This window comes from Opisthorchis viverrini, assembly GCF_000715545.1.
Source record: "Opisthorchis viverrini unplaced genomic scaffold opera_v5_434, whole genome shotgun sequence".
Lineage (NCBI taxonomy): Eukaryota > Metazoa > Platyhelminthes > Trematoda > Opisthorchiida > Opisthorchiidae > Opisthorchis > Opisthorchis viverrini.
Window position 1 is genome coordinate 242,161 of NW_008752089.1, and position 16,776 is coordinate 258,936.

General features: G+C 44.5%; 3 protein-coding genes across 3 annotated transcripts in view; 2 read left to right on the forward strand and 1 right to left on the reverse strand.

The window, feature by feature from the left end:
* Window positions 1–422, forward strand: part of T265_10974 (hypothetical protein) — a gene marked incomplete at both ends in the record, with an annotated part of 59,787 nt that extends 59,365 nt beyond the window's left edge. Inside the window, one exon of the mRNA XM_009177503.1 lies at window positions 347–422. Within this exon, the coding sequence (XP_009175767.1) occupies window positions 347–422 (76 nt within the window). The remainder of the gene's footprint in view (window positions 1–346) is intronic.
* Window positions 423–4,334: 3,912 nt separating this feature from the next.
* The window catches only part of T265_10976 (hypothetical protein), a gene marked incomplete at both ends in the record, with an annotated part of 51,202 nt that continues 38,760 nt past the window's right edge, over window positions 4,335–16,776 (reverse strand). The window contains 2 exons of the mRNA XM_009177504.1: window positions 4,335–5,268; window positions 10,005–10,410. Coding sequence (XP_009175768.1) covers window positions 4,824–5,268; window positions 10,005–10,410 — 851 coding nt within the window. The remainder of the gene's footprint in view (window positions 5,269–10,004; window positions 10,411–16,776) is intronic.
* The window catches only part of T265_10975 (hypothetical protein), a gene marked incomplete at both ends in the record, with an annotated part of 30,889 nt that continues 27,629 nt past the window's right edge, over window positions 13,517–16,776 (forward strand). The window contains one exon of the mRNA XM_009177505.1: window positions 13,517–13,598. Within this exon, the coding sequence (XP_009175769.1) occupies window positions 13,517–13,598 (82 nt within the window). The remainder of the gene's footprint in view (window positions 13,599–16,776) is intronic.

Genomic DNA, 16,776 nt, shown 5'->3' on the forward strand with positions numbered 1-16,776 from the left:
TTATGCACCAATTTACCAGCTCGCGCGTGCAATGCGCAGCTACCTACCCCCCCCCAATCATCGGTGAACGAAACTGTGGCAGCTACAACCAATGTACGACAAGTACGCGGTTCTTACAGCTGACAATGATGATGATGACTTCAGACTGATAACCAAGTTGTCCTTTACTGTTTTATGTTCATTGGAAGACCGCTGGAGTAAGCCACATTCGGGATCAGAACTGATTTATTTAGATTCAGCTGATTCAACTGAACACCACCACATTTAACTTGCGATCAACCTACATATACACAGTTCACAAGATAAGGAGAATATGACCTTCCGGTAAATATTATTTGTTTCGTAGGTCCGTAACTCTGGATACGTCCTACTTGCTTTCGCGTGCATTGGTGGAATTCCTTGAAGTCCGTGTATTCATTTGATTACTTTCATCATTATCTAGCTGCGCTTGCTTCCCACTTTTATTCTTCCTCTTGCCATGAGATGAAAACCGATTAGGCTAGAATTATTTGCCGTTCATTTCACGTCGCACCTGTAGGGCTACGAGTGACAGTTATTGAAGACCGAATGAAAGCAGGCTAGCATTGTGGCCTGGCAGCTGGAATTTAGCATAACTTCTCTCTTCCCATGTCACTGACAAGAATGGACAATGCATGAGTCGTTTCGTCGCATTCGCGATTTTCATCTACTGAAAGATGACCTTGTCATACTCTGTGCCTGTCTAGACCATGCACGTGATTCACCGCTTTGAACGGTCAAAGACCGAAACGGACCAACTGTCCTCACATATGGAGCAACATAAAGAGAACTCACATGCCTATCACCAACAATGAATGCGAGTTGGTGTTTACACTAGGACAGTAATGTCAACAATCTGGCGGCAAACAGACTGAAAGGAAACCGAGAACCTAGAGACTCTAACATTCTGAGCTGGTTTACATAACAGTGAAATCATATGGACGTTTTATTGTTCATCCAAGCAAAGACTTTATGGCGGATGATCCACAAACTCGCAAACCTCGATATTAAAAGGTTAGACCCACTGAAGTACGTGAACTTACACAGCTGTGTAATACTGGCTACAATAATGAACGACATTTATTAAGGCGCCCCAAGCTCTACTGCAGCTCAATCCATGGACTACGATGTTGCAAGTTGGACACATGGTGTTCGGACCGCTGTTTATTTCTCTTGGCTTTCTACTGGGGCTTTGGCCTTCGGTTGAGGACATAAGCACGGTATTGGGCAGCTGTAAGAGAACGTATTCGGTTCTATTTTCCACTGCCATGATTTCGTGAAACCTGGCAAGTTTTCCATTGAAAACATGATAACCACGAGGACAATGGCTGTTGGTGCATGATGAATCACAGTACCGTTTCACCGAATGCGAACAGTCTATGAACAGGGTTAAACTTTGCTTGTAGGTCAGGTGGTAGTTCTAAGTGAGCAGAGATCGAGTACGGATGTGTTTAAATGTAAGCACTGGCATTCCAGTTTGAAACCGTCCTACTGAAATTCTCATTGTAATCAGATACAAAACACGACTACTGTCTTGTAACATTTTCTCACTACTGACGAAGTAATCGGTGAAGGTGAACCACGAATTGCAGGTGATAGATCTGAGCCTTGCCAAGAAAGTGATAGGCTCACTCGTTCGGCATAGTCATCACAACGAAGCACAACATGCATTTAGTTTACACTCGAATACCAGAAACCGCTCCGTAAAATCGACATTTCAATTGAGCATTGATTAAAGACTAGCCTGAAGCCAAAATCACAATAAATTACTGTGAACTGGCAACACAAGATGTCTCATTCTTTCATTCTGATACAATTAGAAGAGCGCCCAAACACACGACGTAACTGAACTGCATGAATATCGACTTAATCGATTACTTTTCATCGTAAGTCAAGCCGGAGTGAATCGGCACATTGTTGAGCGAAACAGGGAATTAATGTGAAATGTCAACTAGCGACAACAAAATCGAGGTTTGTGTTGTACACATAAGGTGTCATTCTGTTCGGTTGATACACCAAAACTACACATATCTTTATGATGTCTTTCAGTATATTTAAGGTCATCCGGTGTAATACGCTAGGTAGGTAGTGAATGGCATGTTCTCATGCTGATGTTCTGGTGAGCAGTTGGCATAAGCATACATTGTTGGGCAGCGACACCCGGATGTAATAATGATGACAATACTAGTAATCATAATAATGCGTCGCAGAGAAGCGGGAAAAGTCCATACCGTCCAAACATTCGCTTTGGTTGAAATTAGTTGCCTAAAATAATTGCAACGTGATGGAAGGCGAAATGAAAACCACCGTAGAAATTAGTCGATGTCCATTATATGGGACGCCAACTGTGTGAATGCTGAAGACATTAATACATTCCACTCATAAACCAGTTCATTTTTCTAACTGGCAAAAACAAATTGCTCTCGGATCGAGAATTAGCCACTGGAAAGAACGCTAACCCAAACCACCACGGAACGACAAATACCCGTCCAGCAGCCGTTCCAGATTAGAAAGAAGTACTCGAATTCATTTGTACCCGGTCGCGCCGATCAGGAAGCCAGTTACCCATATGCGGCAAACGTTTCTGCAAGATGGTAAATAACGGCAAGGCACTACGGCACAGTACATATGGGGACGGACAGTGCATTGACAGTACTGCTTGTTGATGCTCGGGGATGTGTCCTCGAAGTGTTGCCGTGACGCCTAGGTGAGACTAGCCATCAATAACTAACCTTTTTAATCAAACCGAAGGTAAATGAAGGATACCACTAGCTCGAAAACAGACCTTGTGCAAACTGACGCTGCAGTTAGTCAGAATGCATTCAGACTTGTTCAGAACGCGACCAAAAAGTGCGTAGAAGAGAACCAACTTCTAAATACTACCAGCCCGTAAAAAGGCAGCACAGAATGGTCATGCCATGCCCAGACTAGTTTGAAAAAGACGCACGAAATTGTTACACTGTAGAAGACGCAAACTAGCTGTTGGAATTTCCCTAGGGAACAACGCCGTCTAGACAGGTGCCGATCGCCTTCGTGATACGGCATACGGTTAAGAGGTGATATGTCAAGCGTAGGACAGGCGAACAAACAACAATGACCGATTGATTTTGAAGGTGGAATGGCCTTCACCTGGACTTATGCTTGTGCCTTCTAATCTAACGCCTCGTTAGTGGCAGAAGCAAACATACATTATTCCCAGTATTAGATTCAGATTAAAGGTAAGTAGACATGTACCACGCGTACAGATTTGCGGCAAGGTTGACTACTTCAGTGCTTTCTGGAAAAACGGAAAACTCGTTTCCTATTAGCAAAAACGTCGGGCAAATCGGCTTCAACGAGGTTTTTCGCACTTGTTAGCATGCCGCATGACTAGGACCTGGTTCATAAGCACATCTACGCCGCAGGACTCCTAATAAACGCTTGGCGGTACCGTGACCAGAACGTCGCTCTCCATCCAGATCGTGCGGAATACCAGCTGGTTGTTGAGATTAGACTGGAAGCTATAAAACTGTGCATATAGGAAACCCAAACACTTACGGCTTATCCGAGCTATGTGCCATTAAAGCACAGAAGAGTAAAGTTGGACGTCCTCCTCCCCAAGTCCAGTGCACCCCAACATGGACCATCAAGGGGAATACAATGTGAGTGTCCCGTGATTGGATTGATGCACAAAGTGCCGAACATAATAAACTGGACCTAAAATCTTGACTATCTCCTTCCTAATGAACCAGAGATGAACTGCTCGTTTTTCGGAATTTGGGAAAGGCTAGCACTAGGGGGCAGATGAATCGATACCCGTTTGGTCATGGTAATACGGGATGTTCAGAAATCTCCTGTGCACACTTGTGATACTGCTGAATGAGCTTCACAACTGAACTTTCTATACAAAGACGTTGTCCTATGGCCGGGTTAGCCTGATCACTCGATGAAAACTGAATACTCCAAGTCTTCAGTCAATCACATTGTAAGGAATAAGATGCTCCTGTCTTTCAAAACTGACACGGAATTCGCCTAGCACATTACCAAGGGCGTTATTGCAGGTGAATACAACCATAGAAGAGTAAATGCCTCCTCGAGCTGGATGGTAACCAAAATTCTCGCTAAGCACCGTCCATACCATAACATTACTGAGCCCTAAAAGATTCATCCTAAAAGAGTCGATCGATTCCGAAGAGTGCGTGATGGACAAAGACAGATGCCCTACAGCGACATTATCCACAATCTTGCGATGGACTGCAAATTCACGAGTATAGTGAAAGACAACCTAGCCTCTCCGCCAGAGGCACCATACGTGAATGCCACCCACACGAGTTTTCCTGAAATTAAAATTGCAATCAGAGGAGTATTTACGTCTACTCAACAGCTTAGTAACAAGCTACTCTTTATACAAACAAAGGGTAGCCGTCATGGGGTAGAGAAAGAAAAAAATCTTACAGGTCAATAACTGAAAAAAACCCATACGCGACATAAACTCGGGAGGCCGAGGTAATATATTCACGAAGCAGCCCACAAGGTCAGAGATCGAAGGGCACCTTCAAGAAGTAAAGGCAAACTCAGGTGAAAAGACGAATGCTCTGATGGCGGCGAACTTAGAGCCAACTAATGCCGCGTACAGTATCTGATGAACAGGTTAGTGGTATGGCGGATGTAAAGGATCACGGGCGACTTATGTACAAGATACAAGTGAAAAGAAATGAGTTCAACTAAATGGTAAGTAAGGGAGGTGAATCCGACCATCGATGATAAGGAGAGCACAACAAAATCCGAAAGTTTTGGGCGGCAAATGATCAACGTGATATATACAGTCATGCATCTATGTCTGGGGGACCAGCCGGGCGCGTTGCTGGGGATAAGCCCGGTCCAGTGACTGGTTGATGACGCGGGTTACAAACAATCAAGGAATTTTGGAAGCCTTTGTCGGGACCGATTGGGGGTTGAGGATTGGAACTCCCAGAAATGTGGCGACTCGCCTTGTTCACCGACTGGGCAGGTTGAGGTGAGCAGCTGCTGTTGTCCCTCATACCTCGAGTGACTGCATCCAAGGGCAATTGGTTGATATGCCCGAAAACGGTAGGGGAAAACTGGTCCAGGCCTATCGTAAAACGGTCAGCTGGAGCCGGTGGGTGTTGGAGGACTGAAGTAGCCACTGACGATTGAGCAGGCATGGACGACAAGCGGGAGGGAGCGATCGCTGGATTGTGATGCACAGCATTGAGGCCTGACCCGGATGAGTCACTCCCCGAAAGTGAACTGAAGTACGGGGAAAAGAACGTATAGAGTTATCAAATTTCATTAAGTTCACATACATGTCCAACAAACGTACAAGGTCGAAGTAAGCAGAGTGGTGATGTGCTAAATACAGGACAGTCCCAGTGACTAGTACGCGTAATTTGATGACGGCGGGAATGCGACTCAGACATAGCACTAAAAGGTTTCGCGTCTGAGGACAGCACTTGTTCGAGTCCCTGGACAGTAGGGAGCAGCTGGTCCAAATAGGGGACAACAAGCAATACAATCTAGGTTTGTAACTAGTTCAATAGATATTCACATTGTCTCCGATGTCGATGGCGCCCAGTACATCAAAGCAGAGATAGTCGGTTATATTGAAAAATGCTGACGACCCTTTACTGAATGCTTTGTAGAAGGAACCAAGAGATCAAACCGGTTAGCTAAATGTGGAATGTACAAGGATGAATGAACGAGGTGCTACAGAGGAGACGCACCCCTTGGTCAATGGTGCCGTGTTTACAGCTGCAGGTAAACGAAAACACCAAGATCCAGAGATAAAATCGGGATGTCAATCTAGGTCTGACTGGTTACTGAATGTCAGCTGGAAGCTACTGCGTGGAAGGAGAACAATAAAATCTGCTAGAGTGCGCAATGCAGGGCGAACCGGTCCAGGAGACAAGCTCACCAAGTAATTCACTATTAAATCAACGAGACATTACTCATGCAACGCGGATACACAAAGTACTACCCTTCCTAATGAACTAATTTTAGGGATTCCAGATTGCCTTACTGACAGTGGATGAGGAAAAGAGACAACCACAATTTATATCCTTCATGCGAGGTACGCGATTGTTTACAACTCTTTCTAATGATTTTGTCAGTAAGATGATCATTTCATTTCATTCATGTGCGCAATTTTCTCAGATTGACACATTGGCACGCACAACCAACCTGGATGTTACCAGTTAACTTATATCCCGCGGGCCACTACGAGCGAGTAACTAAAGGTAGTCGAATAAGAATCCCAAATGTATAAATGGGCATGAACAAGAGAAACATTGGCCAAATTTGATTCCCAGCCCCATTGTTGTGGGTCCGTGGTTCAACATCCCAAATGCCGGCTCGCATAACCGCAAAAAGAAGCTTAGTGGACCTCGATACGGTGGTTCTTATCGAAACACGTGACGACCGCGATTGCAGCTCACCTAATCGATGCGGATCATCGGATCAGTCGACTGCGACCAAACAGCCTCAAGGTCGTTAAATAAAAAGCACTCTCAACCGCGGAAGCCATCGCCATTCGACTATATTAATCAATTTTGTGTCACCAAAAACGTCATGTGAAAGCGATGGTCCTGTCGTCGCCGATCAACCAATGGTATTAATTAATTTTGGTTGAGTGACTTAAATTCTGTTTTTTAACACACACCACCTTACCTGTTTCATGTAGACGCTATGCACATTTCTTAATCGGGCATTCCATTCACATCAATATTTACTAGTCTACACTTTACCTAAAATACCAGCTGAAGTCATGATATGCCGAACTACAAAAACCATGGGACCATCCCTTAGTAGAGGTAGTTCAGCTATCCGATTCATTGGGCAATATGTGCAATGCGTCCTTCAGGCGACCAGTGGGAGTGAACCTAGTTTTTGGATACCCAAATTCACCACTGCCACACAGAAACCAAACATTTATCAATTACTGAAAGAAAGGTGGTTCCTGTTCAGCAATGGAAGACCATTACAGGAATCTTCCCGTATCTTCAGTCCATCAGTCCTATCAACTCAATGGTGAATGTCGCTGCACCAATACAAAGTGTTCGTTCCAAGGAAAATGATCCTTATTTGGGAAAAGGGGAAAATTCGGAACGGTGAAACACTGTAGCCGGTGCCGTTGATTAGACTATTGTGCCAAAGATTCTCAGTGCATCACGTTCTCCCAATAAACGTTAGTCCTGAATGAGGACAAGACCCTCCACAGGACTCCAATTTCACGCTGTTTCTTCAAACATCTTTGTAATGGAAAATCGTCTTCCCGTGGAGATAATTCTCACGTGAGGCACCCTGGTAAGTCAAGATGCTATTGTCATGGTACCAACAATTCACACAAATAAATGTCTACAAACGTTCCAGTGCTTCCGCCTATTAACGCTTGGTGGAACTCAACAACCTAATGAAATATCCAATTATAAGAATACGAAACAACCAGACGTGTCAAAAATAAAAGTGCACTCGTTTAAAACAGCTCTGAGCGACCGATTATTTCGTCGTCTTCAACTTAACACGGCCTTGGTGGCAATCACCGAGATCCTACCCCATATTAATGTATAGTAGTAGCTTGTTAGGCCGAAGGACAAAAAAGCAAGGGATGATGTGAGGCGTAGAAGGAGCTGAGGACAAGATAAACCTATCGATCTCACCATTTTTGGTTGACCGGATAGATAGAGGGTAGTTTGAATTATTTCATCTCCAGCCCTCTATACAAAGGTGAGGAAATGAGAGATTGTGTTCGGGATTTAACAATAGTAGTTAACTCAGAAGCATAACCCACAAAATAAGAAGCATCAAATTTACCTCAATAGACATCATCTGAAGATACTTGGTAACTGGGAACCTGTGTGATACGAAGGACTCCGAGAAGCGCATGGTGGTTAAACTTATAAAACCATTGTGCACAGCGGATGCGTCTGCAGACACATCAGGTCCCTGTTCTGTTATACTTACATGGCCAATTAAATAGATCCACTCTGCACGTTTTTCTCCTCGAGTGCGCTGTTTACCTGGATTATTGCGGGATGACAACAATCATAGTAAAGAGTGAAATAATAGCTGCCATGAAAGCTGAAGAAAGTGTGTGGGCTAAGATCTTGCCCCGCTGTTCAAATCCAGACAAGAGCAGCCGAAAAGCAAGGGTCAGGTTTGAAACAGCCAGTAGCTTCATGCATTAATCGTTGAACTATCTAAAGAGGCAAGTGCAACGTTCTGTGGAAATGTGATGCGAGTGCATTCTTCCATACTGTTCAGCTTTTGCTCGACGGTGAATCTCGAACCTCCGCAAAATTATGTGTAATCCGCAAGTCAGCAAGTGAAATGCAGGAAGCAAGCATGGCCACTGAAAAGAAATGATCCGATCCGCCAAAGACACTATGCTCAGCGCCGGATTTCTTTAACAGTCCGGGGTTTCCTATTCCATTCACCTAAGTGTCTCTGTAGCTCAGAAAATCACGGATGGGAAGTGTGTCAAGTGAGGAACAACAAGGGGACGAACGGGGCACGAACAGCTATTCAACAAGCAATCTGTCATCAGTTAGAAGATTCATGGTTGAAAAACTGAAACCGACCTCTGAAAATGTGGAGTAGGTAGTATACTGATTGGATCCGACTAGTCGAAACAGTGACATATTTGGCGAACCTTGTTGGACAGTTACTAGGATTGAATAAGAGGTGAAATGGGCTAAAATAATGACAACCCCCAATTGTGTAGTTTGAGAAAAAGGAATAAGAGGTGTTCATTCTCACTTTGTTAGGTGATTTAATCAAACTGAGTGAAACAGTTAGAGGTTTAAAATGAATGTAAGGTGAAATTTCCAGCCCAACCTAGAGGTAGAAAATAAAGATGACAAACTAAGGTCGCAACTATGACGCGCACAACAGTCTACCAATTAATCGCTTGTTGAAAATAAGCCAGCTGACAGGGTACGGTTAAGGAACAATAGGCTTATAAATATGCCTTTGACTAAATGCGGGATGTCTCAGTGGTTAGAGCGCGAATTTACTGACCGGAAAGTCCATGGTTCGAACCCGACCTCTGTATCTTAACTTCTCCTGTCTATGCCTAGCGTTTCCGCTAGGCACGGAAAGGGCATTACGGCTGAACGGTTATCTTATTATCCAGCTGAGTAGACCATCCAAACACGTTATCTTTAATCAAACCATGTGGGGCAACGAAACATTTTACCGACGTCATTACTCCACAACCGCAAGACGGCGCTTTTTTATTCCAAGCGTTCTTAATGTGCAAACGTGATAAATGCATTGCCGAATGTCGATCGATAGCTAACGGTTCACGATGGTTATCGGCAAAATTGAGAAAACCGCTAAGCAAGTTAGTGGGAACAAAGTTGGCTACGTTGGGTGAATGTTCAAATCGAATCCCTCCATACCCATTTCCTCTAACCCGTTACCAGTAGTTTGAGCGGAAGGCGTGCCAATTGACCTTGTGTATGTAGAAAATGTACAGATGTACTAAGAGATTTGAAGATGTAGCTTTGGTGGAGTCGCAAATCAGGACAAGCGGACAGACAATTCATTCGTCTGTATTTAAACAGACCCCAGAAGTATGAACTCAAATTAATGGAAGTTGATATGTGTCACAGAAAATCATATCCACTTGATAACCATTATTGTTAGCAAGGAAGTAACACTAATCAAGCGGCTACGACAGTGTCACGTTTCCTGAATCAGGCTTAAACGACTAAGTAGTGCCAGCCATAGCAATGTGATTCCACCTGCGAAAACCTCAGGTAGGCTGAATGGCCTGTCACCTTGGTGGTCTCTTTCAAATGGTTGACTGTTTGTAATCCCATCCGGTTGAGGAGTAAGCGGACTGACGTCATTTTCAGATCACCGAGTGCCCCTTTACGAAGTGTTCTCACAAAATGGCCATCATGGGCAGTAGAGGACGTATCAAAATGCAATTCGATTAGTGACTCCTGGTATCAAATGATGGCAACTAGAAAATATCAACGTACCTGACAGCACAATCTCTATTTGAGGCACGAGGGCACTGATTCTTTCCACAACTCCCGATGACACTCGTTGTCGAACGTCCACTGCTGCTCCCGCCACCACATGTACTGCTGTTACCACCTCGGGTAATTGGTGTTGCCGACTTTTCTAGTCGCTGCGCCGAGAAGGATCGGGGCTTCATTCGATCTAATTTAAGCAAACCACTAGGATGCATTTCCGTCGGATGTAAGTGAGCTTGATTCATGCTAGGCCGTTGTAAACACGCACTCGCCTCCACTGTGGACATTTGCGGGAATCGGGAACCGCTCACCGGATGCAATCCGTTGTTAAGGTACGGAATGCCTACCGGTTGCTCTTGCTGTGTTCGGGCATAAACGCCACTCGAAGAATAGTGATGCGCCGGTTCAACTACAAAAATATCGCACACAAAACAAACGAAGTGATTATGGTCATGCCGGTGAGCAGCTTAAGCAAAAGGGGTGTGAAAAAAAATTATGGTCATGGCCGGTGAGCGCTTAAGCAAAAGGGGTGTGAAAAAAAAACTGAAAAACTACCAGTAAAGTGGGGAGAGGCATCAAGAAAAAACAAGCATCCATCAGTTATTTCGAAGCGAACAGCGAGGGAATCGATGGAGCTAATAGACTCTCGAGACATCCTACTAATGCCTCATTAACTATGAATTAGGCAAGTCAACTAACTGTGTCTGCAGTCAAACGAACTGGGATGGAAAGCAAGACGGCGTGGTGTTAAAACCACATTTGAAACCAGAGATAGCGGGACGGAAAAAACGGGTCCTCTACAGCTGGCGTGTCCGTGACGGACAAAAGCTTGGGAATCGATAAAACAGAGATGAGGGAGAGACAGCCAGCGGGTAGTGCTCCTATGCCTTATACGGTCGGTTGTGCCGAAGGCAAAAGCGGTGGCTTCTGAACAGCCCTATTTGAGGCACCCAGAGTTAAAGGCCGTTAAGCGGCGATGCAGTGGTAATCTTTTAGTGATAGCCAATTAGAAAAGAATTTTGGATATTCCGAAATTCATCGGATAGGTTTTTACAAATCCGCTGGACAATCAGACTGCATTTTTGAGGGCAAATACTTCTGTTCTATTCATCAAGCGATGACATTCCTGGTGATATCTATCGCCTGAGGCGGACATATAAAGTGCCGCGAAATGTGCAACGCTAAGTCAGTGCATTGGTGGCACACCTAACCCAATATTTAGGTTCTGCAGGAGGCAAGATAGCCCACGTGGTTAGAGCACGAATTTACTGACCGAAAGGTCCATGGTTCAAACCCTCTGCCTCTCGACTCCCCCTGTTTGGGCTTGGGCAACCTGACAGTATCCCAGACCTCGTGCTTCCCTCGGGTGGCATGGCAACTAGGCAACGGAAGGGCACTACAGCTGAACGTTTTCTTGTAGGTTCTGCAAGTAGGACATAATAATGAAGAACAAAACCCGTGAAAAATTGGAAGCAAAAGGTTGGTGATTGACGACCTCCTGACCTAAGGGAAGATGTACCGATCATCAAAAACCCCTCATCGGGGGGGGGGGGAAGTGCCAACTGAATGCACGATAGGATGACAGTGTGACTTGTAGAGGACAAGACAATGAGAAACGTCAAGTGGTGCAAAAATAAAGTACATCGCTTTTTGACAGCTGAGCAGAAAAACGTTAACCTAACGTGCATGAGACTACTCATCACCTGCAATAGTAGGCCACTGACCAGTAGGACAATAATGCTAGAAAGTACGATTCTGAAATCAACCCGTTGAAACGACAATACAGATGTCCCCATGTGATGAGATCGCGCTTGGAAGTGACCATTTTCAGGTTGACAACTCTACTCCAATGATCGCGAAAAATTCAGCCATCGCCAATAACGCAGAAATAATGAGTCGGTAGAAAATCATATCGCCTTATACAAGCCTTTCTAACATCTAACAATATCGTACTAACGTGCGCAAAAACTGTCCATTCACCCGATCTTGCTTTGCCACATTCACGCAAGACTGACACACATACTAACCGGAAACACCAACAAGCACCAGCAGAGTTTAGGCTATGCAAAGCTTCGTTCGACTAGTTAACCATTTCGATGCTAATCCAACTCTGACATCATTCGAATGGACGCGTCTCTATGCGTGGCAAGGAATAAGTCTATTCCTGGTAGAGTGTGTATTGATGCCAAGCAGTAGCACGAATACCAAGAGCGACGGAAATTAGTTTCCGCAAGTCGTACCATCAGCCTGACAGCATATTCTGACTTGCATATCACCTGCCCCCACAGAAACGCTCCATCTTCAGTTGCCAGCCAGAACGGTACGCCCATCGGCACTGTCCTGGGCCTACTAAACAGGTCGAAAATGTGAAGCGGAAGACAATGTCAAGGAAGCGAGGTTAAGCAAAAAGATGAATGACAGGAAAGATTTGCAAGGAAAATAAGTCAGTGTCAATAGCTACCGGAAAAGACCGGTGAATGACAAATGGCCAGTGCAACTGACAAGAAACAGCGTATTCAACTAACCATCTGGTATCACTCGTGAGGAACCAGTTAAGAGTGGGGACACCACATGAATGCAATCAGGTCCACGCAACAACTGTCGGAGATCCGATGAACAGCTCACTCACTTCAATTAATATTCATCAACGATCAATACCAGTTTCGACCGTGCACCCATAAAAAATATGAACATATGAACCGGGTGAATCACGGATCAATTTATTTGTGCTGTTAGTAAAACTCCAAAAAACCACGTCCGAAAAGGCGCTACTCTCCCAGAGAGTCCATGATAACGTTTCCTGTCAAACACGACCTAGTGTGGCCTCCGGAGAAGTCTCACCCCAGTCAAACTAAATAACTGCTCTTCGTGAGGAATTGCTGTGCGTAGTATACCGTTCTTCTCATGCGAACAAACTCACCTGATTTTGAATAACAGTCATCACACCCAACATTGTAAAACTAGAGGAGAACACCGGTGCTTCACTACGGCACAACCGTATCAGTTTACTTGAATAGTCCTATGATGGAAAGGGGCCTAGGACTAGCATACCAAAAAGATCCGGGGTGCTTAATGCAACAATCCGAATACAAATTGGGAACATGGAAGCTGTTGACATACGGTAGCTGCTATGTCTTTCAGTGTCTCTAGCTAGACACACGTATATGTTGTCCTGGAAAGTGAACAACAGCAATCAGACTTTTCGAAACATCCCTCAGCCCCTTCTATCATGTCACATTCTATCCACCTCTAGCTTCTGGAACTACGAATTGGGTACGAAGGATAACCCAAATTGCGTAGAATATGTTCAGCCACCCTAGCTTGCAGTGCCGAATGCATTTCATCGGGGACCCGTTTCTTGACCAAATCATTGTGGACCGATTTCAGCTATAGTTGTCACAAATCGGCGGTTAAAGGCCTGAAGTAAAAATATTTGGGATAGAAATTGAAGTGTTTGTGTGTGGAACGTAGCTTAGTCCTCTCTCAATGGTATATTGTGTTGCAGAGTGGTAGAAATGGAACGCAAACAAACACCGGCAGCTATGAAAGTTGAACGCAGCCAGGACACGCAAAAAGCTCGACAACAGGAGAAAGACGGTATGAGATACAGTGTGGGAATAAATCACGCATACGTCGACATCTAGGTGCTTATGAGCACGTAGCTAAGACGGAATTTTTGTGTACGACCAAGTGACTGGCCCGTTTGGCAGACAAACCCGCAAAGAAATATTATTTCGAAATTCGGAATCGCGGTAACTTGAGAGGTACCGCGGTCCGACTTGCGTCTGTCAAGGCTGTTTAAGTGAACACATGGTTTGGTAAAATGAAGTTGAACTGAAATGTACCTGTGGGGAGATTGTCCTCTTTTTGGGGGCATTTTCTATATCTGTTCAAAACATTAGTACTCCTGGATTTCCAAGGCGTATTTGACTCAGCTGACGGGTATATTTTCCTAAACACGCTTGCACGGCAAGGAATATCTCGGGAGTTTGTCAAAGTAAATACTTCTTTGTGTGAGCATTAGGAGAGATCTCCAAAAACCTCCATACACATGGTGGTGTCCAACAAGGATGCCTACACTCTTCATTCCTACTTAATTTCATGATTGGCAAGATAATGGGGCCAATGCTGGGAGGCCTTCAAAACCCGGGTGTTGAAATAGCTGCTGACAAACTTCGTCAATCTGAAATATGCAGGAGATAAAGTTCTTGGTGTCGAAGAGAAGGCGCAAGTGATTTTTTTAATGAACTGACTTGAGTTATCCCGTCTTTTAGCACATGCAAAGTGCAAGGTCATGTTAATTTGAGACATTTATGGGACGCGTGTATCAGGCTACAGTACGGGCTATTGTTGTATGGCTGTGAGATTCGGCATGTTCGAGCAGCGTCTTCAGGTGTTCAGAAACTGTTGTCTCAGAACTGCATTTTCAGTAGATTGGTTTCGGCGAATCCACAAGCAGACAATTAGAAAACGAGAGTTCAGTTGTGCAACAGAGACTTCAATCAAAAAATGCGTTCAGCAACAGAAGCTGCGTTGTGGTTAGGCCATGAGTTGCGCATGCCGAAACACCGTTTGCCGAAGAGTGCTCACATCAGAGTGGCAGAAGCAGAGACGCGGCCAATCTTTGAAGTATGGAAGAGATTAAGAAAATTGAGTTCTGTCGGTGCAACTATCCTTACAGGGTGGGTCAGCGTGATCTCCGCTGCATCTGTTGGAAAGACAGTAAGACATGGATGATAACAGATATCAATGGCGTTCGTGTTGTCGGTTTCTATTCGGATCACCTAATTGAGTGTATGGAGGCGTAGGCACCTCGGAATGATTGTGGTAGGCTGATACTAAGTCCCTTTCCCGTCCACTTTTATTCTTCATAATAAGGCCTTCAAATAAAATAAATCATTACGGCAGCAAAGCATGAGCGTTAAACACTGATGCTATGCTGTTGATGATGATGCTGATGAAAGTGAATAGTTAGGAGGAGAAAAGAAATACCCTTTCATATCATCCTATGGCTTTTAAATGGCGCTAGTCAGCAATTAAACAGGTTTGTCTTAACTGCTCAAGAAGTTAAATGAAAAGCGGTCGTTTGAGATGGATGAACCGATAAGAAACACAACACTGGAACGAGCAAGGTAATCGCAAAATGTAATGGAGTTGAAAGAAGCCCAAGAAATCAGCGCGATATTCTCGTGATTTATTTCGGTGCACGGGGCATAAGTCAATTCATGGGGAAACCGACGCAGGCATCACCGAGTCCCATGTGATAGGACTCGTACGACCAAATTCGTTTGTTTTATTGGGGTCCTACGAGAAGTAGTGTACCACAGATGAATGAGGCCACAAGAGGATTAGAATGGCGAAACGGATCGTGAGTACCTTGAGGCGAAAAATACATAGGGAACGGTGGGACAAAATGAGGGCGAAAGCCAGACGGTTGGTGATGTTTCTACTCGTCGGTCCAACTAAATGACTATGACAAGTCCCAGGAAAGATTACAAATGTACGGCCGCCATAACAGTTGATGGTTTGAACCATAGTAGCATCTATACATAGCAATCAATCGCTTCGGCGCAATCTAGTTGTAAAACTAATTGATGTTTACAAGCGGAGTCGTTTTTATGGGAGGCATGACAAACTACGGCTACTCAAGAAGCCTAGAATGGGATAAATGCTAGAGCTGACTAAGAAAGACAGCAATCGACTGTCGTTAGCAAGCATGCGTGCCAGTGGCGTAGGTACGGCAATTTCCCTCTGAGGAGAGGGACGTTATAACTTTGCAGAGGGTTTCACATTAAGACATGGTCCACAGGGAATGCTGTTGTGACCTCTCCGGGGAGAATCGCCCCCATTCAGATGAGTGTCTTCTCGGGTGGATAATCATGTACTGCAGTAACCACTGTGTACAATGAACGGGTAGGCATCTTGCATCACTGAGGAACGGTCAAAAAGTGTTGAGTCATTATGGGGTCTAACAGCGTCCGTGGGTCTAACTACCTGTGTGACGAGGAAAATAAATAAACATGGACTAGTGTGTCCTCGAAGATACGGTTACGCGTACCCTTACCTGGTGGTTTCATTTCGGTTTTCCTATGCAAACTACAGTACAAGATTGTATAACAGATGGACTCAGTCCATGTCAGTCCAGTCCTTCTGGTTAGATTTACACATAAACTTCGTGGATAGTGTTGGGAAGTAAAAAAAGGGAACGAAATCCACTGCTGAAAAATAAAAAAAGTGGACTAGATTGAAATGCCTGTTCCCAAACTCTCCCACGTAGAACTGTAATCGCGTCCTTCTTTGTACGCAAGATTATTAAAGAACCTCGTCAACCCAGAACTGACGGGTCATAGGATCTCAAAACTACATCGTATGGTGATGGTAGTGTATATCATCATCCTGATGGCCCATTAAGACATCAAACTTATGAACTGAGGCAGAAGTTATTTAAATATTTCGCCAATTACGAACACATGTGTGGCATATTAATTATGGTCCACTAAAAAAGCACAGTTTGGATACAGCCGAGATAATACTAAAATATGGACCTAATGGGGACTGATTTATTCAGAAAATGATCAGCAAAATTCGTCTGACGTAACCTAGACAAGACCATAGTCTAATTGGCATGCGAGGAGTGCGTGACCATGATCCCTGGACGTTCCAGTCAAAAGGGGCTAAACGCAACAGGAGTGCCAAAATGAGTAATGTATACCGGTGATGAGAAAAACAGCCATGAGGGAAATCATCATCATCATCATCATCATCATCATCATCA